The sequence below is a fragment of the Acinonyx jubatus genome, chromosome C1, assembly GCF_027475565.1.
Source record: "Acinonyx jubatus isolate Ajub_Pintada_27869175 chromosome C1, VMU_Ajub_asm_v1.0, whole genome shotgun sequence".
Lineage (NCBI taxonomy): Eukaryota > Metazoa > Chordata > Mammalia > Carnivora > Felidae > Acinonyx > Acinonyx jubatus.
In genome coordinates this window covers 189,344,011-189,370,325 of record NC_069381.1, presented here as the reverse complement: position 1 = coordinate 189,370,325, position 26,315 = coordinate 189,344,011, and the positions used below count along the sequence as shown (strand labels likewise).

The window sequence follows — 26,315 nt, the reverse complement described above, 5'->3', positions numbered from 1 at the left end:
GAACCTGGTTCAAAAACACAAGCAAATTTCTCAAAATATTTCGATGAGAAAAAAAAAAAAAATCTCCAGGCCCTGAAACTGACCGCAGATGCGTAAGTGAGCGTGGCCAGGATCAGCAGACCTTCCTAGCTAACCGATAGATTCATGAGCCACTGAACTTTGGTCTGATCGTAGCAGTATTACAGCAACAACTAATACTCTTTTAAAGTAATAAAAATTGATCACCAGCAAAACACACATGAAAATGCAAACGTGATTCGTCTTTATTGAAATGGGAAGTATCTTTGGTTAAATTATTTGATTCCTCCTTAACGATAGCCAAGCACCTTCGCTGCAACCACGTTCTCGTCACTGGGGCTGAGCCGGCGTGGGGAGCATGCGCTCAGAGAAGAGCCATGAAGGAGAATAGCAGGCCCAGCACCACGGCGGAAGATGCTGCCTTTCCAGCACTGTCCGCGCCCCAGTATTTCTCAGAGACGTCATCCAGGACCGAGAGTATAGCTGCCATGCTCTCCTCGCAGGTGGCCTGAATCTGAGCTTCTGGCAGAACAAATCCGTATGTACCATTGTCCCGCAGCTCAAACGTGTATGAGAAGGGGATCCCGATGTCCCGAGCCCAGTCTCTTGAAGACCCGGATGTGGCATCTACAAACAAAAGCATGAAGGCAGAGGTAGAAGTTATACTGGGAAAGGACACGTCTCCATGGCCATTTCAGGGAGGAAAGGCTCAGTGCAGGAAAAGGAGTAGACTTTTTCATAGTAAGGATTCATGGGTAGTTGTCTTCTCCCTCTCGTTGAAACGAAGCCCCCGTAGGGCAGGAATTACGTCGTGTCTAACTTCTCTGTTCCCTCTCGCCCGTCTCCCAGAGTACCTCGCATCATGCCCGGCACATAGCAGAGGACTAGTTAAGCTTCTCAGCTGAATCAGAAACTAGGAAAACCCAGCATTACATGGCAAGTGAGCTGACATATAAAGGAACTGAAGCAAAATGAGCAACAGGGAAAATATTATGCAAATAGCATCCAGGTGGTCCTCAGGTGGGTGGGAGATGTGGTGGCTGAGGATGGGGAAAAGCAGTGCATTGTCCTTTTAACGAAATTTTTTATTGTCTTAGATCTTTTCTCCGAGCCCCACCTGCTTTGCTTTCTCAGCCTGATAGGTCCTCTGAGAACTGAATCAACTGACCAAGGGTCACTGGAAAATGTCCTTCCTGTTAACTCCTGTACCTTCTCACTTGCCAGCTCTTTTTAACTGAAGCCAGAGGGAGTTCTGGTATGCGCCAGTGTATTAATTTTTTTTTTCTTTTAGCTCACACCTTATCCCTAGAGAGCATAATTCTAGATTGGTACAGATTCCCTTTTATCCTCAGTCATTTTGATTTGTACAACTTCCTGTTGACCTCTGGAGCTCTTCCGTCCTTCTGCCCATCCCACTCCCCAAAGTCCACTGGTTTCTTTTGTTCCTTAGATACTATTGAAGAGGAGGGAAAAAAAAGCTACTTACATAAAATATCTGCACTCGATCCAACTCTATAATTGGTTCCATGCTTTTCTTTCAATGCATTTGCTGCCTTCTGTCCAACTTGGATCTGTAGGTGGGAAATGCAGAGACAGATATCTGGTGTTAAAAATAAATCCAACAATCCAGAGGGTTTCATATTTTGTCCAAATCCTTTTCCAGAGTTCCAGACCATCTTCCTAACTTCCTATTGGACCTCTATACCTAGGTAGCCTGCTGGTACTTCCAACTCAAAACATTCACACCCAATTTCATCATTCCACCACTAATAAAGCTATTCTGGTTTCCATAGTTCTGATGCCCCATGCTCCTGCAAACACATGTAAAATCTTGCCCTCACCTTTGACTCTCCTTCTTTCAAATGGTTACCAAGTTGCATCTCCAGTGCCATCACCCTATTTCAGTCTCATTACCTCTGAAATGGACTATTGTCATCTTCTAGTAAGTTTCCCTTCCTTTTACCAATCCTTATCCTAACCGATCTCCTCTAGCTTCCAGGTGAACTTGTATAGAGTAGAACTATGATCATGATCTTGCTCAAAAGCCCTATGCTTAGCAGCCCATTGAATGAAGCCCAAGCTTCTCAGTTTCATATTTGAGATTGTAGGCTTATAGAATTTCAGAGCTGGAAGCAACACCCTTCCTCACACTTACCACCATGTTACCTGACTATACGGGAAATCCGTCAGAAGCGGATGATTTCTAATGTTTCAGCCTTGCTCTCTGCAGACCCTTTTCTGAGATCAGAGCCACCAATACTGAGAGATCAAGTGCATTGGCTATGTTTAGTAGCCTTCTGATAAATCTCCTCACGTACCCTTTCAACAGTCTTCTCTAAGTATCCTCCACCCCTGACTCCCTAATGTTTCCCCTTAGATTCTACACAAACACCACCCAAATCCCCTACCACTCCGTGCCTAGACTGGGATCTAGCTTGGCTTTCTTTACCTCTTAGGGCAGCCTGACGGCTCTTGCAGATGCATCAGTTCCCCTGACTTCTGACTAGGGATGAGTCTAACTTTAAATCTTGTCTTTTCCTTCCTGGTTCTGTGTTGTCCAGCTGAATCCTAAGGTATGACAGAGTGGCGCTTGGGTAGAGTCGGGATAGGCACAATGAAATTCAAAAGGAAGAGTAAGAAAGGTAGTAAGTCGTGGTGGGTCACATGCAGCAGTTGAGAGCAGCATCCTTAGGGCATTTGGGACTTTCTGTGTGTGGTGAAAATAGAAGAAAAAACATTCAACTGAACATATGTATTTAAGATTTTCGCCTCTTTACTCAATACTGAGAATCCCATCTTGGGCCATTCACCTTCTCTCTCTCTTCCTGAAAAGAGATTCTACGTCTGGCTTCGTTCCTGGTCTCACGTTGTCCAGCATTGACATGATGGGTAGTAAGGGCTAAAGACACACAAGAAATAAAGCTGGTTTTCATCATTAACACTGCAAAGGGGTATAAGAGTTGTTTGTAGAGGAAGAGAAAATGATAAGAAGGAGAAGAAAGTCAGAGAGGGGATTTCTGGGGAGAGAAATTCTGCTAAGGAAATAAAAATGAAAGGTGAAGAGAAAGGATCAGGGTAGTTGCTATCCGTAAGTGAAATGAACAGCCAGCGGAAACAATTTCTGTGCTTTACCAACTACACTTCCTTTCGAAGTTCTTTCAAAGTCCGGTAGAGACACAAATTGCTTTTAATTATTTGTCATTCCTACATGTCTCTGCATTTCTTTGAGTGAAACTACATGCTAACTGGTCCGTGTGGGCCTTTACTTGTATTTGGATTATATGGACCAGTTCCAGGCTACATTTTCCTTCCAAATGGCACTTGGATTTTTTTTTTCTTCTGCAGTTCACCCCAGATGATGATTTCCCTCTTCTGATTGCCAGCCATTACTTATTTTATCCTACGTAATTCCTTTCCCTCAAATCCTGGCTGTGAACTTCTGATTTTTTTTTTTTTCAATGATTCCATTAGCAATTCTAACGGGGAAGTCGATAGGAGTAGGAAGAATAACATAGAATAACATATAGGAGAAGTATACAATGGTGGCCCTAGCTTATAGACTTGGTCCTTTCCAAGAAGATAAAATAAAATGCGAAGATTCTGACTTCTATCTTTAGGGGTGGACCTCCTGATTATTCTTCCCTCTTCTTTTGACACTATACCCCAAGGCCATACAGAGCCAATTTCTCTGCTGCCTTCTTCTCAGCCTACAGGAACTTCAGTCAAAATAATAAAAATCCCTTTGCCAGTAGCACATAGTTTACATTTCTAAAGACCTCAAGCCTCCTTCATAACTCCTTCACTGGGCCCAGAGAATTTCCTATAGTCGTCTACGCCCAGGCAGACACACAAAAAAAAGGTTGATGAAGGCCCTGGCATGTGTGTGGGGGGATGGAGCTTGGGATGGAATCTAGAAGTTGAGAAGGAAAGGGTTCAAATGAAAGAATGTCCGCATTTAAAACATTAGAATTTTTACAGCTATTCTAATTTCCAGAGCCATTTAGAACAGGCCTATATATAGTTATGTTTCCCCTACTTAGTGATTGCCAAGTTGTCTATCATGCAGTGTAATATTTATCATGATTTCTACAAATTTCTGGTTTTGTAAATATATGGAGATTAATTGCTAGTCTCTGGTAGTTGTAAATAGTACCCAAACTGGAAATCTCCTTAAACAGTTGGCTTGATTCCGTGCCTCTGTGCACTCTATCAAAGCTTACCCTTAGGTTCTTAACCCCAAACCACTGCTAGCTAGCTTCAACAAGGTTGACACAAGGTGGCAAAAATTTCACACTGTCTTTTGTAGAGATGATTGTTTATGCTAACTCTTCAGCTCCTGAGACTATAAGAGATACAGAATTGAAGCAACCTTTCTCAATTCAATGTCCCAGTTTCTGCCTGTCGTCCTAAAGTGTTCTCGGTAATTCCCACCTTGGAGTTACCGTCCAGTAATGGTGATATCTGTGTGACACGTCTCTCCTGCCCTCTTGCCTCTTCTAGCCTGTGGCCAGAGGGCTCTAACCAGAGAGCCAACAGCACAAGAACCTCTCACCTCTGCATACAAACCTTGCAAAATGGTCACCTAGTATCTGGTTTCCTGAGCCACAAAAGGAACAACGTTCCCTAAAATTATACCGGGGGTACAGGCTGCTTTTTTATTTTGCTGGTGGAAGGCGTGTCCCATCAAAGATCTATAACGGCCTGTCTTTGGTGGTTCATTTGTGTTTTGTGTTTGTCACAGATCCCTTTGGGCAGAAAGTAGACATCTACAACAAATGCCACAGAAACTGGGATATAAAAAGGGTTCTGGGCATCTCAGCTGAAAGCCCTGTTTCTACAGTTTCCTTTGCTGAAGAAATGAGATCTCTAGAGCTCAGGGATAGGAAGAACTAGGACACAGTGGTCTGGGCATCTAAGTTGATAGGAGTTCCTAGAAGTTGCAAGCTGTTTGAGAGCAGAGAGGCAGTATGAAGTGACTAAATGAATGTAGCCTCTGGAGTCTGAAGACATGAGTTCCAGTCCGGACTCTACCAACCACTGTCTGGGTCCCGAGGCCTCTGTGATCGCAATAACAAGTGTTGATGAGCATGTGGGGCAATCGGAACCCTTGCACACTGTTGGCCGGAATAGAAAATGGTGCAGTCCCTATGGAAAACAGTATGTTCCTCATAAAATTAAAAATGATTCATCGATTCATCTGATGATTCATCGATTCCATGTCTGGTGGTATACCCCCAAAATTGAAAGTGGGATCTCAAAAGAATATCTTTGTATACCTATGTTCATAGAGGCATCGTCTGCAATAGCCCAAAGGTGGAAGCAATTCAAATATGCACTGATGTATAAAGAAAATGTGATACGTACACATGATGGAATACTAAGCCTTAAAAAGGAAGGGGATTCTGACATATGACACAACATGGATGACCCTTGAGGGCATTATGCTACAGGAAATGAGCCCGTCACAAAAAGACAGATATCACACGATCCTGCTTGTAGGAGGTTATCTAGAGCGGTCAAGCTCCTAGAAAGTGAAGGCAGAATGGTGGTCGACTGGGAGCTGTTTTTAATGGGTAGCGAGTGCCAATTATGCACGACAAAAGAGTTTTCTCGAGATTAGTTGCACAATAATGCGAATACACTTAACACTCCCCAACTGCCCACTTAAAAATGGCGAATTTTAGGTCATTCCAATTTTGTCATAATTAAAAATCGAAAAAAAAATAATGCTTTACAAAAGATACCAAGCGTTCCAACAATTCTAAATGTCCTCTCCCTTTACTTTGTGTCTTTTGTCCTCGGGTTCCTGAAAGGGCAAAGACACCTGTCCTTTTCAGCACTTTCGCCCGGTGCTCGGGTAAACACAGCTTCAGAAGAGCCGGGTGAGACAAAGTGCAGTTTCCCTGCCCGGCGTGGGCCTCGCGGGCGCTCCCCCTTACAGACATTCCTAGGCAAATACTAGAAGCAGAGCTTAGAAGAAAATAAAGCATTGTGTTTAGCAGAGAAGAGAGCAGATATTATTTAGCCATGTTATTTTAGATATGCCATATTCCACTAACAGCTGGCAAGTTCTTTAAAGCACGGTTCAAAAGCTATAATTGCTGAACGGAGCTTCAAGAGAATTTACAGAAATGAAAGCACATTCCTGCAGATTATTAACATAATCGTCTCATTTATATTATAGACGAATACCTAAGATGTCTCCCAACTTGACACTTTGTGAAACAGGTAGTTAATTAATGTAGGTAAAGCAGCATTTAACCTGAAGCCTTCCCAGCAGGCGTCTGGCAAGGTGTAAAAAGCAGACGAAAGAAAATAAGGAAGAGCGGGGAGAACAAAGGCGGGGCCGGAGCCAAAATCTCGAAAATGGAAACCGAGGAAAGGAAGGCAGGGGTCCCATGGAGGCTTTTGTTAAGACTCTGCTGCTATGGGCTTACCAGCTCCTCGTGGTTACTGGACTTATTTTTAGTGTAGCCATAAGGAGTGAGAATGAGCTGCCCAAAAGAGTGCATGGTCAGGAAGCACACGATGTTGTCCTTCTTGCTCTCTATAAAGCTGGAGACAGCTTTTGTCTCCGGTTCCGATACCGGTCCTGTCCCGCAGAACGTTATATCTTGGCAGTTTCTAGATGCGCCGATGCCTGGAATATACGGGACACCACGGGAAGGTCAACATGATGCCAGTTGAGAACTGAGGACAAGGAGTCACCCTTGCTCAGGGCAACCCGTGGGTGGAATCAGGGTTTTTCCTGGCTTGTCGAAGTTAGTTCCGGTCAAATTCGCGAACGAGGATGGTCACTCAAGGAGGAACTCAGAAAGGCGGGAGGGCTGGCGTTCAGACTTAGAGACAAACTCCACGCTTCCATGGGCTGCGGAGGGCCATGCAAAATGAAATGGCATTCCTTCTACTTAAATCTGTGCGGGGCCCTGAAACAGACGTTCGGGAACCAGTTCGTGGGTTCCTAGGTCAGGCTCTGCCATAGCCTTATTGGCCTAAGTCTCTTTCACTGACTTTCTGGCTTCCATATCATGAGAGTTATTTTGCAAGGACGTAGTAGCCTGTTCTCACTGATAGTATAAGGACCATCAGCCGCACACCTTGCATGCACTGGGCACTGTGGTTGGCTCCTCCTCTGTGGAAACTGATCAAATCTCCACAACAATCTACCGATTGGATGGTATGACTATGGGCCACACTTTATTATTTATTTTATTTTATTTTATTTTATTTTATTTTAGCTTAGTTTAGCTTAATTTAGCTTAGTTTAGCTTAGTTTAGTTTAATTAATTAATATATTTTGAGAGAGAGAGAGGAGGGGAGGGGCAGAGAGAGAGAAGGAGAGAATCTTGAGCAGGCTCCACGCTGTCAGTGCAGAGCTCAACTTGGGGGTTTTGCATCTCAGGAGCCATGAGACCATGACCTGAGCCGAAATCAAGAGTTGGATGCTTAACCAATGGAGCCACCGGGCGCCCCCCCAGGCCACATGTTAAATAAGAGAAAACTAAAGCAGAGAAAGATGAAGCAATTTTTCCAACACCATACAGCTGTCAAGTCTGAATTTTAACCCTTATCATCTGGTTTTTAACCAGACTGAACTATTGTTTTACCTCTTTATTTGCTTCGGATTCCTTGGGCATGTTGAGATTCAGAAACATGAAAATGCTTTAGGAAAGAAATGTTTGCCTTATTTACTTCTGCCTCCCTGCTATAAAAATAATCTGCACGGATAATTCTCTGACTTTTCTTTTCTTTATGATAATTCGTATATTTAAAAATAAGGTGTGGGGCACCTGGGTGGCTCAGTTGGCTAAGTGTCCAACTCTTGATTTCAGCTCAGGTCATGATCCCATGGTTCATGAGAAAAACCCAGCATTGGGCTCCATGTTAATAGTGTGTAGCCTATTTGGGATTCTCTCTCTCTCTCTCTCTCTCTCTCTCTCTCTCTCTCTCTCCCCCTTTCTCTCTCTCTCTCTTTCCCTCTCTCAAAATAAATAAACTTAAAAAAAAAGAATTGAAGTTTTAAAAAGTAAGTAAAAATAAGGTGATAGATTTCAAACATATTCACTTTGATCTAGGTTTTCTTTGCCCTTGTTTACCCCATCCCACTTGATGAGAGTCCTGCATTTGAGTGTTGCTGGTTCTTACTATATAGATGTCATTCCTTAGAACAAAAACACTGGTCAAGAAGTCCAGAGAGTTGTGCAAAATTAGCTGTCTACTTTTGTAAATTATATCTCTAGTAGTTCACCTCGGTCCTAGCTTCTCCTCTCTGTTTTTTGTTCAGCAGGTCATCTACTAAACATGTACTTACTGCACCACGATACATTGAAATTTCGATTGAGATCTGTCCCAAAACATGTGCCATTATTGTGTGATGAACGGGATTTCCTCCAAAGCCGATCCTGTAACAGAGGAACACAGAAATGCTGCTGTTCTAAGGTCTCATAAATCACAGTGTTGGTAATGATTGGGTGGCTCTCAAACATAAAAATATTCTCTAGGATTGTCTGGAAAAACTTGCCTTTAACATAATGAAGCTTGTGCATGTAATTTTTAGTCTCACAGAGGGGCCAGCAACCCCCAATAACAGAAACATGTGTACAATCCAAGCGTACCTACATGTAAACCATCAAATTGGAGGGAGTATGGCCTTTTCCTCATGAGCAGATGAGCAGTGCCTGGTGGACATGATCTGCGTAACCAGGGATAGCTTCAGAGAGTCATTTTTTATGTCCGAGTGATACAGGATGAAAGGTAAATAGCTTGGCAGATGGAAAAGGGCTGTTCCAGGTGTATCAGTGATGGTCCCTGCACATTTCTGGAAGCAAAAGACTGATGAGCAGAGATGAAGATAAAGACAAGTTTCTCCAGACAAGCTCAGAGGAAAGAATTTGATTCACACCCACGCCGAAAGCCTATTGCAGAGAAAGGGGTCCCAGGAACAGCTTTTGGAGGAGCAAAGGGAGAGAGGGACGAATGGATACTCTTTAGAAACAGAGTATCTTATTTGTGGAGTGATATGCTTTAGTGAGATTTTAAAGAGGAAGCTTTCTACTAACTAAAAACCTTACAAGATATTGGTTCCCTGCGTGAATGATCACAATGAAAAATGAAAGTTGGGTTAGAGTTTATATATCATTTGTGCCCCTCATGCTTCAAAACTAGGTGGATACTAGGCAGCATATGAGTCTTACACCAATCTGGCAAGCAATCCCCAAACTTTAAGGAGGTGGAGTTGGAGTTGGAGAAACGTTAACTCTGGCTGGAAAACTGGGGATACGTTAAAAACAAACAAACATAAAAATATGTGTTGGATTTCAACTGTAAAAAGACCTCAGCTCTCTCAATCCTAAACCTGATGTAGATTGTTGGCTTAACATTATTGAGTTGATTTTTATTCCAAATGGGGTTTCTTTCTTTCCATGGCCACAAAACATGTTGGTCGCTCCAATGACTAAGGTCAGAAAAACGAACCTGAGTCAAGATCTAGTTCGTGAACTCATTCCAGAACCAGACTCGACATACTCACAGTTGTCCAAGTGTAGATATAACCATCTATGTTCAGAACGGGAAGCACATAAAAGTCCAGGTTTCTAAGCAACTTTTTTATCCTTGAGTCATCTTTATAGTTTTGTAGAATCTGAAAATTTAAGAGAGAAACACTTGGAATGCTCCTGGGAAGAGATACTTTCTTTCCATTTTCTAACAATTTCAACTTAATTACAAGAGGTGATTTGCATATGGAACTTCTACCCTTCTACCCTCCAGCCTGCCTCAGTTGCCCTGTTTGTTACGGTAGTGGTTCTCAAGCTTCATGGTGCATCAGAATCACCTGGAGGGCTTGTTAAAATATACACATCCAGGCTCTCTTCCCTCATTTCCATCCCCTACCCCTAATTCCCTAGGTCTAATGTGGTAAGAATTTGCATTTCTAACAAGTTCCCAGTTATGTTGATGCTGTTGATCTAGGAACCACACTTTGAGAACTACTCTTTGTAGGTATCTCTCTGTTGGTTTCTCAAGACTTATAGGGTCCAGCTAATAGGTAACAATTCACTGAGCAAGGTATTTTCCACATGCTAAATCTCTCCATCCATACAACAGACCCGCTGAAGAAGCCACTCCATGCTCCTTCTGCTGGTGAAAAAGTAGGGATCCTAGTGTTAGAAAAACTGCCCAAAATTATTTGAAAAAGACAGCACCAGGCTTTACTCATCTCTGACTTCCAAGGTGTATTGTCATATACATTTAGGTATGTTAACCTTCCAGTAAAAATTATTTGGGATCCACTAAAAAGAGATCAGAATACCTAACCCAGTTTTCAGTAAAGCTACTTATACATTCCATGTTCCTCGGGGTGAAGGAGTAATTCATGCCTACATGTGAAAGAAGCATGCTTTCTAAATAGCTGTTGTGACAGGTATTTTGTTGGGTGGTTAACCATTATAAGAAAACTAAAGAGGGACGCCTGGGTAGTTCAGTCATTTGAGCGGCCAACTTCAGCTCAGGTCATGATCTCATAGTTTGTGAGTTTAAGACCTGTGTCTGGCTCTGTGATGACAACTCAGAGCCTGGAGCCTGCTTTGGATTCTGTGTCTCCCTCTCTCTCTGCCCCTCCCCCCTCTCAAAAATAAATAAGCATAAAAATAGAAAAGGACCGAAAAGGAAGCTAAAGACACTTACTTCTTTCACAAACCATTGGCAAAAAGCTGGGGCAATCCATTCCCTGGCATGAATTCCACAGTCCATCCAAATGATCTTCTTGGGATTATTGGATGGTTGGCTGATCTGGAGGGACATTCATGCTCTGTTACCAAACAATTGCTTATAATCACAAGCCACTGTGCAAAGTGGCTTATCAGGGTTTGTTTATTCCCCCACAGGTCCCTTTCGTCCTCAACTCTGTGGTTCCAAGCACGAGGCAGGGATGATGGCAGAGACATTTACCAATATGACCCTTTCCATGGCTGCCCTTGCTCTCCTGCTAGGTACCTTGGCTGCTATTCTTAGGACCATATTCTGACTCCCCATGTCCCCCACCCAAAGCCTGGCCTTCCCTTCACCCCTATTTCCTAATTATAAATAAAGGCAGAAACCCCCAAGTTATAAACCAGGAGACCAAGTCTTTATAAACCTTATAAAGGCTTACCACATAGGATTCACTCAGAGTGGTAAAGTACCTACAAGAGGTAAGGTTCAAGTAGTTAAAAATGAATCTGGGTCTTCATTTAAACTTCTTGGAACTGTTGGGGTGCCTGGGTGGCTCAGTCGGTTAAGCACCTGACTTCGGCTCAGGTCATGATCTCATGGTCAGTGAGTTCGAGCCCCGTGTCGGACTCTGTGCTGACAGCTTGGAGCCTGCTTCAGATTCTGTGTCTCCCTCTCTCTCTGACCCTCCCCCATTCATGCTCTGTCTCTCTCTGTCTCAAAAATAAATACTTTAAAAAATTTTTTTAACTTCTTGAAACTGTGAATGGATCCAAATACATAACCTCCTGCAATATCTACTAAATTCATTAACTTCCCCTATTCCTTAGAGACTCTTCCAATCCCAGTCAACCAAATCTTCTTTCCTTTCTCCCTGTGCCATTCTTGAACATAGTTCAGCCTTACTCCAGTAAGAAAGATCCCCTCCTCTTTCAGAGGGGTGGGGTGAGTGGGGATTAACCTGGCAAGTGTGGATTCCCTTTGATGGAAAAGAGGTTGTGAACACTCCCAAGTTTGTAACAGTCATATCTGTTTTGAATGTAAATGGCCTAGACTCTAGTCATTGAAAGCCTTTGGAAGAGGTTGATCAAGACTCTCCCTCTTTATCAATGAGAAATTTACAAATTGAGATAAATACAAGACTGGATTCATCATATTCAAGGAACCTTTTCCTCTAACCTCACCCATTTTCAAAACTGCCAGCATATTTCCTCATCCACCTTTTATCTTAACTCTCTTTTGTAATTACCCCTTTTATGAGTGTGTGTATTTGGTGATTAGTTTCTTTTTATTGCTTCCTTATTCTTTAAAATATGCCCCAGGCAGAGGATATTTACACATCTTTTTTGGCTGACTTAGCTCAGAGTTTGATGGCCTATTGAAAATCAGGTAGGTAGTGAAAGAACCAATCATTCACTCGATTCCTGAGTAAATTCTATTTCAGAGCCAATACAACTTATTTTTTTGTAGTTATATATAACTCTCAAATTTGGGAATGTGCTTTGTAAATTAATATGTCTACAATAAGTGGTAATAGGGCAGTGAACCAAGGAATTAAGGTAATTCTCAGCCTTCTCACTCACCTTCAAATAATACATGGGCCGGGTCTCATAGGTCATTCCCAAGAAATGCTGTGTCACGACTTCTGCGTACTTCTCACTTATCTGGATCATCCACTGATAGATCTGAACAGTCAGGAAGGACTGCGGATATCAATAAGAAAATCGTTTGCTTGCCTCTAATTAAGATAACTGCTTCTCTCATTAAGAAACTGAACTCTGGACTATTTGTTCTACATTACAACGACTGTGTGCTAAACAAACTACAAGACTCAACCAATAAACTACCACTGACTGCCTCCCATTTTCTTTAAGGATCTACTCTGCCACCCAATCTTAGAACACCTTATTGAACTTTACAAATAAATTATTGAGAATTCATAGTTTCAATAATCCACTGATAACAGGGAATATCAGAACATCATACTGGGGCAACTGGGTGGGGTGGCTCAGCCAGTTAAGCAACTGACTTCGGCTCAGGTCGTGATCTCACAGTTCATGGGTTTGAGCTCTGTGTTGGGCTCTGTGCTGTCAGCTCAGAACCTGGAGCCTGCTTCAGATTCTGTGTCTCCCTCTCTCTGCCCCTCACCCACTCATACTCTGTCTTTCTCTCTCTCTCAAAGACGAATAAACATTAAAAAAAATTTTAAAGAAACATCATACAATAACACGTCCTTCAAATGGTCACACACCTCTAGGCTTCCATGTGGTACCCAATCATGCCAGAAGTTTCAGGCAGGCTTTTGGGGGATCTTTTTGGATCCCAGCAATATCCTTTGCTAATGCCCATGGATCCAAGATTAGAGAGGAGCTGGATATTCCCTTTACAGAACATGCCAATAGAAGTTCCTCAGTCAATCCCAAATCAATCATTTTGATTCATGTGAGGAGACCTGAATGGATGTTGATTTAATTAAAAGTCTTATATCATGCTTGGAAAAGCAGGGTCTTATACCTTCACCTGTATGTCAGTACTATGGGATTCTATAATGGTGAATGGAATAAGGGAATTCGTAAACATAAAATATATTAGGATAGCCATTATCCTATTGAGTGTGGGACAGTCCCACACTCAATATCTGTATAGTTGAAACATCTCTTCCATAAGAGTTATGGTAAATAGCAATAATTACTTTGGGATAACAAATATTCTATTCAAAGAATTTGTATCTCGATTGAGATACATGGAATATCTGTAGATAAAATTCGTTATTATAACACTAGTAATAGGTCAGTGGGGTTTTTTCAACTCAGTTCTGTTAACTGAAGAGAACAACAGCTTATCACGTGGGTATTGTGCATGCTTCTTGATGGCATTGAGTCAGATGAAGGTGTCTTAAGCTGTGGGAGGGCTACAAATAACAGCACAGCAGCAGCAATTATGTCTTTATTGTTTAATTTTTTTAATGTTTATTTATTTTTGAGAAAGAGAGAGACAGTGTGAGTGGGGGAGGGACAGAGAGAGAGAGACACAGGATCCGAAGCAGACTCTAGGCTCTGAGCTGTCCGCACACAGCCCGATGTGGGGCTCGAACCCATGAACTCTGAGATCATGACTTGAGCTGAAGTCAGACGCTTAACCGACTGAGCCACCCAGGCGCCCCCCTTCATCGTTTAATCAGATGTAGTGCAGTGTATTCCATTCACTCTCACAGAAAAGCTGCAAGATAGGTACTGATTTCCTGTTTCGCAGACGAGGAAACTGAGGATCAAGGAGGTTAAATGTTTCGGTCAAGGTCACAGAGCAAGTGGCCAAGGCAGGTGTGACCTTTCCTGATACCAGAACATAATCTTTCCAGGGGCCTTACTGTGCCTTCTTCAAATTTTTAGAATCTTTACTGCTTGAGGGTGATTGTTACAGAAGAATGTGTAAATTTGTTCCTGCACTCTTTGAAAAAAAATTCTGGAAATTATTAATAGACCCCCCCAAATGTGGAGAGAATTAATGATAAAGCCTATTTGGAAAGCCGCTTGGGCATTTATATAAAAATTTAGATGTGCTTATCCTTTAACCCAGAGATTCTATTTCTAGAAAACTTATACTTTGAAAAAAGCTTGGCATAAAGTCACAAATATGTCTATAGAGTAGCTAATTCTTTCCTGTATCCAGTTTCAAAAACAACAACATCTTAGTAGCAATACAAATATTTCTTTAAAAAAAATTCCCCTGTGTCCTTGCTCACCTCCTCCATGGGGTGATATCTGGTATAGGAATAGGTGTCCAGGCCTCTCCTCTGGCTCACTGTCTCTTCCACAACCTCTCGTCTGTGTTGTGCTAGGAATCTGCAGAAGAAAGCCAGACTGAAAGCAGGGAAGAAACTCGGATGTCCTGAACAGTGAAAAGCTGATAAAAAGGTGGTCAGAAGCGATGTGAACAGGATTTGGAGGAGAGAAATTCAATGTTAGCGTCTTCTCGCTGTGACTTACTGACTGTGAGACCTTGGGCAACAATTGAGTCTCTCCAAACTGTAGTTTCTTCATCAGTTGAGTGAGGGGAGGACAGCCACTCCAATCTTGCAAGGAAGCTGAGATAATTCAGTGAGATGTTGTAGACTAACATACTTTTAAATTTGTAAAAGAAGTAACAGCTATGATTTATTGAACTGAAACTTATCATGAGACACTCAAGCAATTTTTTTTATTTTTTTAATGTTTATTTTATTTCTGAGAGAGAGAGAGAGAGACGGCAGCAGGGGTGGGGCAGAGAGAGAGGAGAGACACAGAATCCGAAGCAGGCTCCAGGTTCTGAGCTGTCAGCACAGAGCCCGACACGGGGTTCGAACTCACGAACCGTGAGATCATGACCTGAGCCAAAGTCGGGCGCTTAACAGACTGAGTCACCCAGGGAGACACTCAAGCAATTTAAATCTCCTTCACTTCTCTTGACCACTCTGGGATAGGTACTCATAGTATCCCCATTTCAGAGATGAAGAAATTGAATCACAGGGAAAGTGTTGGGATTGACGATAACTAACAGCCTGATTGAAGAGCCTGCAGTATTCTTTAAACTATTTTTAAAATGTTTTTGAAGTATGATTAACATACAGTGTTACATTAGTTTCTGTTATACAATATGGTGATTCAACAATTCTATACATTTCTCAGTACCTATCATGATAAGTGCACTCGTAATCCCTTTACCTATTTCACCCGTATCCCCATTCACCTCCCCTCTGGCAGCCATCAGTTTGTTCTTTGAATTTAATAGTTTGGTTTTTCTGTTCGTCTCTTTTTTTCTTTGTTCGTTTGATTTGTTTCTTAAATTCTACATATGAGTGAAATCACGTGGTATTTGTCTTTCTCTGTCTGACTTATTTCATTTAGCATTATGCCCTCTAGGTTCATCCAGGTTGTTGCACACAGTAAGATCTCATTCTTTTTTACGGCTGAGGACTATTCAACATATGTATTATAATAGGAGAAGATAGGCTAAAATAGGCAGAGAGGAAAGGATTAGGATCTGAGTTCACGGTGGGGGGGGCACATATTTTGCAACAATGCTGGGAGTATCTGACCACAGCAAACCCCCTCAAGGCTTAAGGCTCCTCTTAAGAATGTAACAGTTCCCCCCCCCCCACCTCTGATTTCCCTCAGGAATTTGACAAAAGACCTAGGTTCCGCCAGAAACACCCCTCATACAATGGAAACTAGCCAATCAGGGACGGAGAACTCAGCACCTAGCCAACAAGGGTAGAACATGAGAAGGAACAAGGGAGAAGTGAAGGGGAGGGGGAGGGCTGACCAGAACCTTATAAAACAAGGACCCTTGCCTATAGTCCTGGGGCATTCACTTGTGAATGTCCCTTCTCTGTAAAGAGAGCTTTCCTGCTATTCTTCCTTTCTAATCTTATACTCTGATAAACTTTTGCCTGCTGCTCATTTTGTGTCCACCTCTTCATTCTTTAAAGTGGCAAGACAACAAATCCCGGGTATTGTGGTAAAAAAAAATCCTCCAACAGTATTGTATATTTATAATACTCCATTATATAGATACATATATAATGTGTGCATATATATATATACACACACACACACACACACACACACATATATATCCACCACCAGCCCCCCCCCCACACATATCAGTAACCCACATCACAGTGGAACATTTGTTATATTCAATGAACCAACATCAACAGACACATCTTTATTTTTTCAAAGTCCATAGTTTACATTAGGGTTTACCCTTGGTGTTATACATTCTATGGATTTAAACAAATGTATGATGAACTGTATCCACCATTGTAGTATCATAGAGTCTTACTGTCCTAAAAATCCTCTGTGCTCTGTTAATCCCTGTCCCCCATCCCCCAACCACTGACAAACATTGATATTTTTACTGTCTTCATTGTTTTGCCCTTTCCAGAATGTCACAGAACTGGAATTACACAGGGTGTAGCCTTTCAGACCGACTTCTTTCGCTTAGTAACATGCATTTAACTTACCACCATGTCTGTTCGTGGCTTGATAGCTCATTTCTTTTTAGAGTTGTCTCACATTTCATTGTCTGGAATTACCACGGTTCATTTATCCATTCACCTACCAAAGGACATCTTAATTGCTTAACTGGCAATCATGAACAAAAATATCACAAACATCTGTGTGCAGGGCTTTGTGTGGACATAATTGCCAATTCATGTGGGTAAATCCCAAGACACATGATTACTGGGTCATATGGTTAAGAGTATGTTTAGTTCTGTAAGAAATTACCAAATTGTCTTCCAAAGTGGCTATACCATCCTGTGTTTCCACCAGCAATCTCTGAGAGTTCCTGTTGCTCTACCTTCTTCACCAACATTCGGTGTTGTCACTGTTCAGGATTTCGCCCATTCTAAGTATGTAGTGGTGTCTCATTGTTTTCACTTGCGGTTCCCCAATAACATGATGTTGAGCATCTTTTTGTACCCTCACTTGCCATCAGTAGATCTTCTTTGGTGAGGTATATGTTCTGGTCTTTGGCACATTTTTAACTTAGGTTTTTAATTTTCTTATTAATGTTTTAAGAGTTCTTAGTGTATTTTTAAATAACAGTCCTTTATCAGACGCATGTTTTGCAAATATTTTCCCCCAGTTTATGGCTTGTCTTCTCATTCTCCTGACATTGTCTTTTGCAGAGTAGAGTTTTTTAATTTTAATGAAATCCAAGCTATCAATTATTTCTTTCATTAATTGTGCTTTTGGTGTTGTATTTAAAGTCTTGCATTATCTTCTAGAAGTTTTATGGTTTTGCATTCTACATTTAGGTCTGTTAATCCAATTTGAGTTCATTTTTATGAAGGGTGTAAGGTCTATGTCTAGATTCACTTTTTGTTGTTTGGCATGTAGACACCCACTTGTTCCAGTACCATCTGTTGAAAAGAGTATTTTGCTCTATTGTGTTATCTTTGTTCTTTTGTCAAAGATCAATTAATTATATTTACGTGGGTCTATTTCCAGGCTTTCTATTCTGTTCCAGTGATCTATTTGTCTCTTCTTTTCATCGATACCACACTGTTTTCATCACTGTAACTTTATCATAAGTCTTGAAGTCAGGTAGTTTCAGTCCTGCAACTTTGTTTTTCTTCAATATTGCGTTGGCTATTCTGAGTCATTTGTCCCTCCATATAAACTCTAGAATCAGTTGGCCAATATCCACAAAATGACCTTCCGGGATTCTTATTGAGATTTCATTGAATCTATAGATCAACTTGGGAAGAATTGACAATAGTGAGCCTTCCTATCTATTAATAGGGAACATCTCCCCATTTATTTGGTTCTTCTTTGATACCTTCCACTAGAGTTTTATAGCTTTTCTGATATAGATCTTGTGCATATTTTTTTAGGCTTATACCTAAGTATCTTATTTTGGGAGGTGATAATATAAATGATAATATGCTTTTATTTTCAAATCTCTCTTATTCATTGCTGTTATATACAAAAGCAATTGACTTTTGTACATCAACCTTGTGCCTTACAACCTTGCTTAATTGCTTCTTAATTCCAGGATGGGTTTTTTGTCAGTTCTTTCAGATTGTCTACATGGGTGATCATGTCATCTGTGCACATAGTTTTCTTTCTTCCTTCCCAGTCTGTATACCTTTTATCTCCATTACCTGTCTGATGGTATTAGCTAAAACTTCCAGTGCAACGTTCTAAAGTAGCTGTGAGAGTGGACATCCTTGCCTTGTTTCTAATCTAAGCGGAATGTTTCTAGTTTTTCACTGTGAAGTATGATGTTAGCTGTAGATTTTTTTGTTGCTACTCTTTACGATGTAAAGGAAGTTCCCCTCTATTCCTAGTTTACTGAGTTTTTATCAGGAATGGGTGCCGGTGTTTGTCAAATGCCTTTTCTGTATCTATTGATTCTGCATCATATGAGTTTTTATTTCTTTGCCTATTGGTGTGATGGATTTGCATTAGTTGATTATCAAACATTAAACCAGCTCTACACGCTTGAGATAGATTTCACTTGGTGGCTGTGATGTATAATTATTTTTATATATTGTTGGATTCAACTTGCCAGTATTTTGTTGTAGATTTTTATATCTATGTTTATGTGAGATATTGATCTGTAGTTTTGTTTTGTGTTTTTTTCATAATGCTGTTTTTCTGATTTTAGTATTCGGGTAATGCTGATCTCATTGAATAAGTCAGGAAGTATTTCTTCTGTTTCCATCTTCTGATACAGACTGTACAGAATTGGTAAAATTTTCTTTCAGTGTTTGGTAGAACTCATCAAAGGCCCCATTGGGGCCTGAGCTTTCTGTTTTGGACAGGTATTAATTATTAATTATATTTCTTTAATAAATATAGGCCTACTCAGATTGTCTATATATTCTTCATCTTTTGATAAACAGTTTAATAAAACTATTCAGTTCCGCTCCTCTATGTCAGATATTGTGCCAGCACTTAAGAGAATATATTCATGCACGTTATATAATTTATTCTCATTACAACCCTGTGAAATGTTATCACCCATGTTTTATGAATAAAACAACTGAGGCCAAGAGAAATTCAGTAACTTGCAAACGGTTGCAGAACTAGTAAGTCGAACAGCTAGTACCCTATCTCTAAGTCATGCAACCGTTTGATAAATATTTTAGTTTCCTAGCTAAAAGGCTTTATTTAAGCAAGAAGTATATAATATTTTCATTATGAGCACATACCAACTGATACTTCATTCACCCAACAAATATGTATGGAGTGATTATCGTATTAAGAGCACTAGGATGGGAGCCTTTGGAGAAGCTGGGGTGTGAACTTTTGGATTGTGACCTTGCACTGCAAGGATGTGTCAGAGATTGAATTAGTTAATGTTTCAATGACTTTTATCTATTTTCTCTTTTTTTTTCCCCTCTGAACATTCGTGGTATTATATCTGCCCTTTCCCTAAGCCTTCATTTCCTTATCTGCAGAATGGGAATAACCATACCTTCCCAAAGGATTCTTACGAAAACTAAATGAATTAATACACTTATCCATGTTACAGTGAGCATAATTCTGACAACTAGTTAATGCTTAATCAGCGTTAAGGCACACTAGTAGTTCAAAACAAAGCAAAGCAGAACGCTATTTAGCTGCAATCGTTTTAAAAATAAAAATTGTGTGGAGAATACTTTAGCCACCTAATTGGTATTGTCTTCACACAATACTGAGCAACAAAATATTTTGAAAGAATTAATTAAAACTCAAGTTCCATTCATAGCTACAGAACTCCAGTAACTGAATTGACTAAATTTTATTTTTCAATCTGGTTCATTTAGCACCATGTACCACAATTACCCACTGTAATAGAAATCAATCTCTCTAACATAATTCCATGGCTTTCAACTTGGAACCACACTTATTATTTTTAATTGTTACTAATATTCATAAGAATAGCTAATATTAATAAGAATTATTATTCTAAATTTAATAACAGTATGAATTTTACCTTATTCACTCTGTGCAAATGAAAATCTCATGAGATAGGATTGTCTAAATAATCAGTTAAAATAATGAAAATGAATTTTAGGGGATTAAAAGAAATAACTGTTATTAAAATTGTAATAGTTAAGAAACAACATGTTATTCAGGGATTTGTTTCTAATATTTATCATTCATTTGATTTTTTTTTTTTTTAGTAAGCGAGAGTGCTTCATTCAGGGTGAGCAGTTCTAATATAAAATATATATACTGATGCAAGCAATATGTTGAGGTTGATCAACAAAACATATTATCATCTTGTAAAGAAAATATGTACAACCCCTGGTGTGTTTAAATTAATAAAAATTCAATCTACACATAAATGTTCAAGGGCACATTTCATGTCTTTATCAAATAATCAGAAGATATATATATATATATATACACACACACATATATATATATTATGATACCAGCTAATCTTTATTGAGCACTATATGCTAGGCACTGATAAAAGCATTTACTTAATTCATTCAACAACCCAAGAGGTGGGTGCTCTTGGTACTGTATGCAAAATTAGTAATAGATAATAATAAAAGAAAAGTCGATTTTGTTTTAACAGACCTTAAAATCTACTTAAGGGAATAGACATAAATACTCATCCATTAAATAATAAGCCATAAAGTGTGAAAAGGAAAGTGCCCGATTGACTAACAGTTAAATGGCACACTAAGTGTATTGGAGACAAAGGAGGGAGAATTCTTAACCTGAGAATAGCCAGTAATAACAACCAACTTTGTGCAAGCAATTATACGTGCCAGCACTGTCCAAAGAACTTGATACATATATATACACTTATTTAATCCTGACAAAAATCCTTAAGGTAAATACTATTATCCCAGGTTGTTGTTTTATTCTGAAGATGTTGTTACATAGGTAAATTATGCATTTATTGTACCCTAGGGAATCAGCATACAATATTTATTAGCCCATTTAAAACTTTGTCTAGCTCTAATTTGGAGTATGAAGAGAGCAAAATAAGTACGAGCATTATAAAGTCACTAGAAAACAATTTTAGTGCTTTTCCTGGAAAGAGGGAGAGAGGAAATGAAGCAAATTAGAAGGATATCTTTTCAGCCTTCCCTTCATCTTTCCTCACATTGGCTGTCCTGCCTGTCCAGTCTGGCCCAGAAATGAGATCATCAGAGAGGCTTTCACAACACTGTTGGAACAGAGATGGTCACTATTCAAGAGCGACCCTGTTCCATCCTTCATATAGTTCAGCATTTATGGTTGAGTATTTATCATAGTTATCTACTCAGCAGGGTAGGAAAGTGAGTACACAAAAAACAGGGCTGGTCCCTGGTGAGTTCCTGTTTCAGTTGGGTTGATATTCCCTGGCAATTCCACAATAGAGAAGGGAAGGAATTAAAGGTAACTGGACACCATCAAGAACCAACATTTGTCTTTCCCCTAGCTAATGTCTGCTAAATGTATGAGTACCTTGCCTATTAAGCCCAACATTGAATGACTGAGTTCATTTAATATGCAAAAAAAAAGAAAGAAAGAAAAGAAAAGAGGAAGAAAAAAAAGAACCATATGGGATCTGAGTGAAAACATCTGATATTAAGAGTGCTTATCATTTTTCCATGAGATTAAACACAATACCTAAATCTCAGAAACCCACATACTTAGTTCAAGCAATGTTTAAACCATATACTTAGAAAAGGCAATTCCTTGTTTCTAGGCGATTTCTTGGATGATGCATAATGCATGCAGAGAGGGAAGAAAAGCTGGCTAATCCCCCAAATTATCACCAGTCTCATCTCACCGATCAAATGAAAAGATTATTGTACTTTGTGTATTCTTTTTGAATAGGAATTCATGAAATGTTTAACAGAGAAAATGATCCTTTGGGGTACATTATTAATAAATACTGTGGATCAAAGATTGTCTAGTGGAATTTTGACTGGAATGTATAAAGAGGCAAAAATCTAATGAACACTGAGGCAAATTTTGTATTTTCAATACTTAGTAAGGATACAGTTACATGAATATTTCATGACAGTAATGTATTTTCAAACTTTTTTTCCCTTCTTATAAAATTAGCATACACTTAACCATGGAAAATTTAGAAAGTATGGAGAGGAGAAAAATAGAAAATAGAAAGAAGGAATAATCCTTAATAATCCCATCTCCCTGAGTCCACTGTTGCCATTTTGGCATATTTCTTATCTGTATTTTATCCGTGCACATTTTTTTTCTTAAACACAATGCAGATTATATCTACATCAAATTTTGTTTTTACTCCTTTGTATTGCCTATCTACCAGAAGCATTTCCTCAAACCAATGAAAACTTTTTATAAACATTAGTTTTAATGACTGCATAATATTTCACAGTAGGTATATATTACTAAGCATCACTTATTTAAACATTGTCATCTATGCTACATATTAAATCTATTTCTCCTTTTGTTTTTTTGCTATTGTAAATAATTCTGGAGTTAATGACTTTTTGCATAAATCTTTGTGCTCATTTCTGACTATTTCCTTGAGCTACATCCCAGGGAGAAAAATTAATAGGTCAAAGAGGATGAATATTTTCAAGCATTTAGGTCACATTGCTAAATCCCAAGTGATTTTACAGACTGACACTGTCTTGGGAGTATGCAGTATATAGGAGCTCACTTCCCTAAATGCTCAAAAGAAAGATTGCAAAGCTTGTAATCTTTGTTAATCGTAGATTTTCTGGACCTTTATTGCATCACATGTAATGAATAGAGTATCAAAAATGGCAGGTAACCGATGTTTTGAGTTGGTAAGAGCCATAAAAAAAGTGGACATTATTTTATATTAGTAAATAATAATGAAGATGCAAACAGTCACTAAGGACCAAGACTAGCAGATTTAAAATGTTCTCCTTAAGAGCAGTCATAGCTGCACTTGAGTTACCCGATGGAAGTCATCTCATCAGAGTCCCATTGCCTGAGCCAAATCATTCCCCTAATTTAACCTGGGCTTGAAAAATATTTTTTTCAATAAAAGTTTTATGCATCTTTATTGAAGAAGATTCACAAAATGAATAGTTGAAGGTAAAGGGGGGAAAATCACCATCCAAAGATAACAATGACCATTTTGGCACATACTTTTTCTTTTCTTTTTCTAGCTATTTTATTACATTTTTCCATTCTGCACCTTGCTTTTGGCATAAAACATGCTTTTTCTAATTCTATTAAAATTTTTTCCTAATCATTATTCTAATGGATAAATAATACTCCATTATCATAGATCATATATCAACATGTATATAACCTAATATGGGACATTTAGGTTGTTTCCAAATATTATAATATTTTATGCAATATTTATATTACTAATAAAGCTACATCTCCGTGCATAAAACTCTTTCTGTGCTTAGCTTATTTTCTCAATATAAGTTTTCAGAGACAGAGCTACTACTTGAAACAACGTGTAAGTTTTAAGGCTTTTGATATTTTTAAGCAAGTTGATTTTTTTCCCAATCAAAGCCCCATGACATATGCAAGTCTTTGTCTCTAATTTGTGAAGGAAGAACCTCAGGTGGAAAGATAAATGATATATATGAAACCAAGTAAACTGATGGAAAACATGAGATGGACTGTTCAAAGAGGTTTTGGCATTGGAAAGATCCTAGATCTCTCTATATCTCTGAAATAAGACTTCCTATCAAGCTAAGAGATAAGCTGAGATTGCACTGTTCATCTGGGGCAAAAATCAGAGTGAACTTCCCTGTTCTGTGAGAGTGGGTTTATTGCAAGATTCTTTTAACCATGAAGCAAAAGGAAAAAATACTATCTACAACCATGCATGCTTGATGAGATATGCCAAATGAGCAGGATAAACCATGCATGAACAAAGGAAAATTCACACTTTATGTGAAAACTATACCCCGCGACACACACAGATTTGATATACATTATATGTTTTAAAAAGTTATGATTCATTATGAAGAGAGAAAGAACACAAACATAAGCAAATGATACGAACAGGCAATTTATAAACAAATAAAATGAGTAATAATCAAGACAAAACCCACAAAATTTTATTAGAAATCAACAAAATGCAAAGTAAGGCAAGTGGATATTTTCACACACAAACCGATACAAGTTTTCTAGAGGGCAATTTGGCAATAAGCAATATGATTCTTACATTTTCCTCAGCTTCTGAATGAGGAATTCTCCTTCTAACTTATATTAAGAAAATAATCAAAGACTTGCAAAAAATTTTTATGTGGCTGGGTGCTCACCATGGCATTATTTGTAAAAATGACAAAGTAGAAATCAAGCATATGCCCCGTAGGGTACAAATGATGGGATATTATTAATGATTGCAATATGTTTTAAATGAATTATGAATGTCAAAGGAAATTTTCAATAATACAATTTAACAGAAAAATTCTGACAATAGTACTGAATCTATCCATCTATCCAAAAACATTAATAGTAACTATATCTTAGTGAAATTTTAAACATTTTTAAACATTTTCTCAAATAATTAGCATAATCTTATTTACCAATTATGAACCTGTAAATAAAGGATACAGAATTTTCATTAATATTTCCTTTTTTCAATCACACATGACATATCTTTGGTATTTATCATATGTCATGTTGGAAAATATTTGTCAGATATTTATCTATTTATTCAAAGATTATTAGAGTAACGTTGAATGACAAAACTTCCACAATCTTTATTATTCTTATTTCATGGTAGGTGCATATGGGTTGGAAAAGGGGAGAATCCAGCTATACTGATCTTGAAAAAAGCTTTCCATTTAGATGGTCTAAATCAAGATAAATCAGCCCCTCTTCCCACGTCACTCTCACCCATCATATCCCAGCTCCTCAGGAACCAGGATCCCCAAGAGGTAAAGGGTCCCAAGCAGCAGCTTCATTCTCCTGCAGAAAGAACTAGATAATCCTGGGCTTCTCTTGCAGGTTAATGGACCAAGCACCTCTGAGAATGCATAAAGGCAGAGGCTCTCACAGTCAAGATAAGATAAGTCAGTTAATGGATGTCTCAGCAGAATTTTATGTGAGCAGTTGCTTTATTAACTCCATCGTGTCCACAAATAGCTTTTTTTTTCCTTAAGTAGTGGAAAACACTACCATTTTATTTTTCATTTCTCCTTGAAAACCAAATTCACACAAGCTCTTGGCTCCACTAGATCCGGAAAGAAGTTCTTCCCTACGTGAAGTCCTCATTGCCAGGCATCCCCATCACCTGTATTTACTTAGAAGCTGATTATTCCTGCTGTTCTCTCCACACAGGTCTCTGAGCATAATGGGTTGTATGTCTTCTGCTCTGGGTACGGTGGGTGTGGTTATTATCAGGATTTCCACTCCCCTCTTAAAGCTTTACGTTGGGTTAAATTCCTTCTCTTGTTCTGAGAAATCACCCCACCAGCTTCTTAAACAAATCCAGGTCTCTCTAAATCTGAGCAGTGAAAACATTTTAAATCCCTTCCAAGTGGATTTTCCCACACACCCCTCTCACGTAAAGGACTCTGTCACACACCCCACCATGTTTCCAGACAAACCCAGGATATGCCTGAATCTCAGTGATCACTAACAAGTAAAAGTTCAAGTTAAGATTGTTGTTAAAAGTCTAGTTGAGCAAGGCAAGCTTTCGTGCAGAGAAGTGGAGGATTTAAACAGAGTCTTTGGCATTTGGGGACTTAGTCTAAATCCTGTGCTCCGTATTCATTCATTTATTCGTTCATTCATTCTACAACAGTGTAACAAATACCAACTACACACCGGGCATTAGTACAAAGATGAAAACATACAAAGATGAATGAGGCAGACCATGACTCTGCTTTATGGAATTCACAATAGAGTGGAGAGAACAATAAACACGTGTGCAAACAATTTCAAGTACAATTTCAAGTAAAGGGAATCAAATTAAGGAGCTAGAGAGTGATCATGGGCCAAGACCATACTGAGATGGAGAGGTCTGACCTGATTTAAGATAATATTTTTTAAATGTTTATTTATGTATTTTGAGAGACAGAGAGAGAGAGAGTAAGCGTGAACAGGAGAGGAGCAGAGAGAGAAGGAGAGAGAGAGAATTCCAAGCAATCTCTGATCTGTCAGCAGAGCCCAATG

General features: G+C 39.2%; 1 protein-coding gene across 1 annotated transcript; it reads right to left on the bottom strand.

Annotated features, from left to right (window-relative positions):
* Positions 1 to 241: 241 nt before the first annotated feature.
* CPO (carboxypeptidase O) lies at positions 242 to 25,183 on the bottom strand. Its single transcript, XM_053215690.1, has 9 exons — positions 25,035 to 25,183; positions 14,468 to 14,567; positions 12,309 to 12,410; positions 10,702 to 10,806; positions 9,548 to 9,658; positions 8,330 to 8,420; positions 6,456 to 6,658; positions 1,505 to 1,589; positions 242 to 645 (listed from the first exon to the last, which is right to left on the bottom strand). Exons 1-9 carry the CDS (start codon positions 25,100 to 25,102, stop codon positions 383 to 385), a joined length of 1,128 nt encoding a protein of 375 aa, XP_053071665.1. The 5' UTR covers positions 25,103 to 25,183; the 3' UTR covers positions 242 to 382.
* Positions 25,184 to 26,315: the final 1,132 nt, after the last annotated feature.

Coding starts and splice junctions, on each gene's coding strand:
- CPO (XM_053215690.1), bottom strand. CDS start 25,102: ATGAAGCTGCTGCTTGGGACCCTTTACCTCTTGGGGATCCTGGTTCCT. Junction 12,411..14,467: donor GATATCACCCCATGGAGGAG/GTGAGCAAGGAC, acceptor CTGACTGTTCAG/ATCTATCAGTGGATGATCCA. Junction 646..1,504: donor ATCGAGTGCAGATATTTTAT/GTAAGTAGCTTT, acceptor TTTTGTTTGTAG/ATGCCACATCCGGGTCTTCA.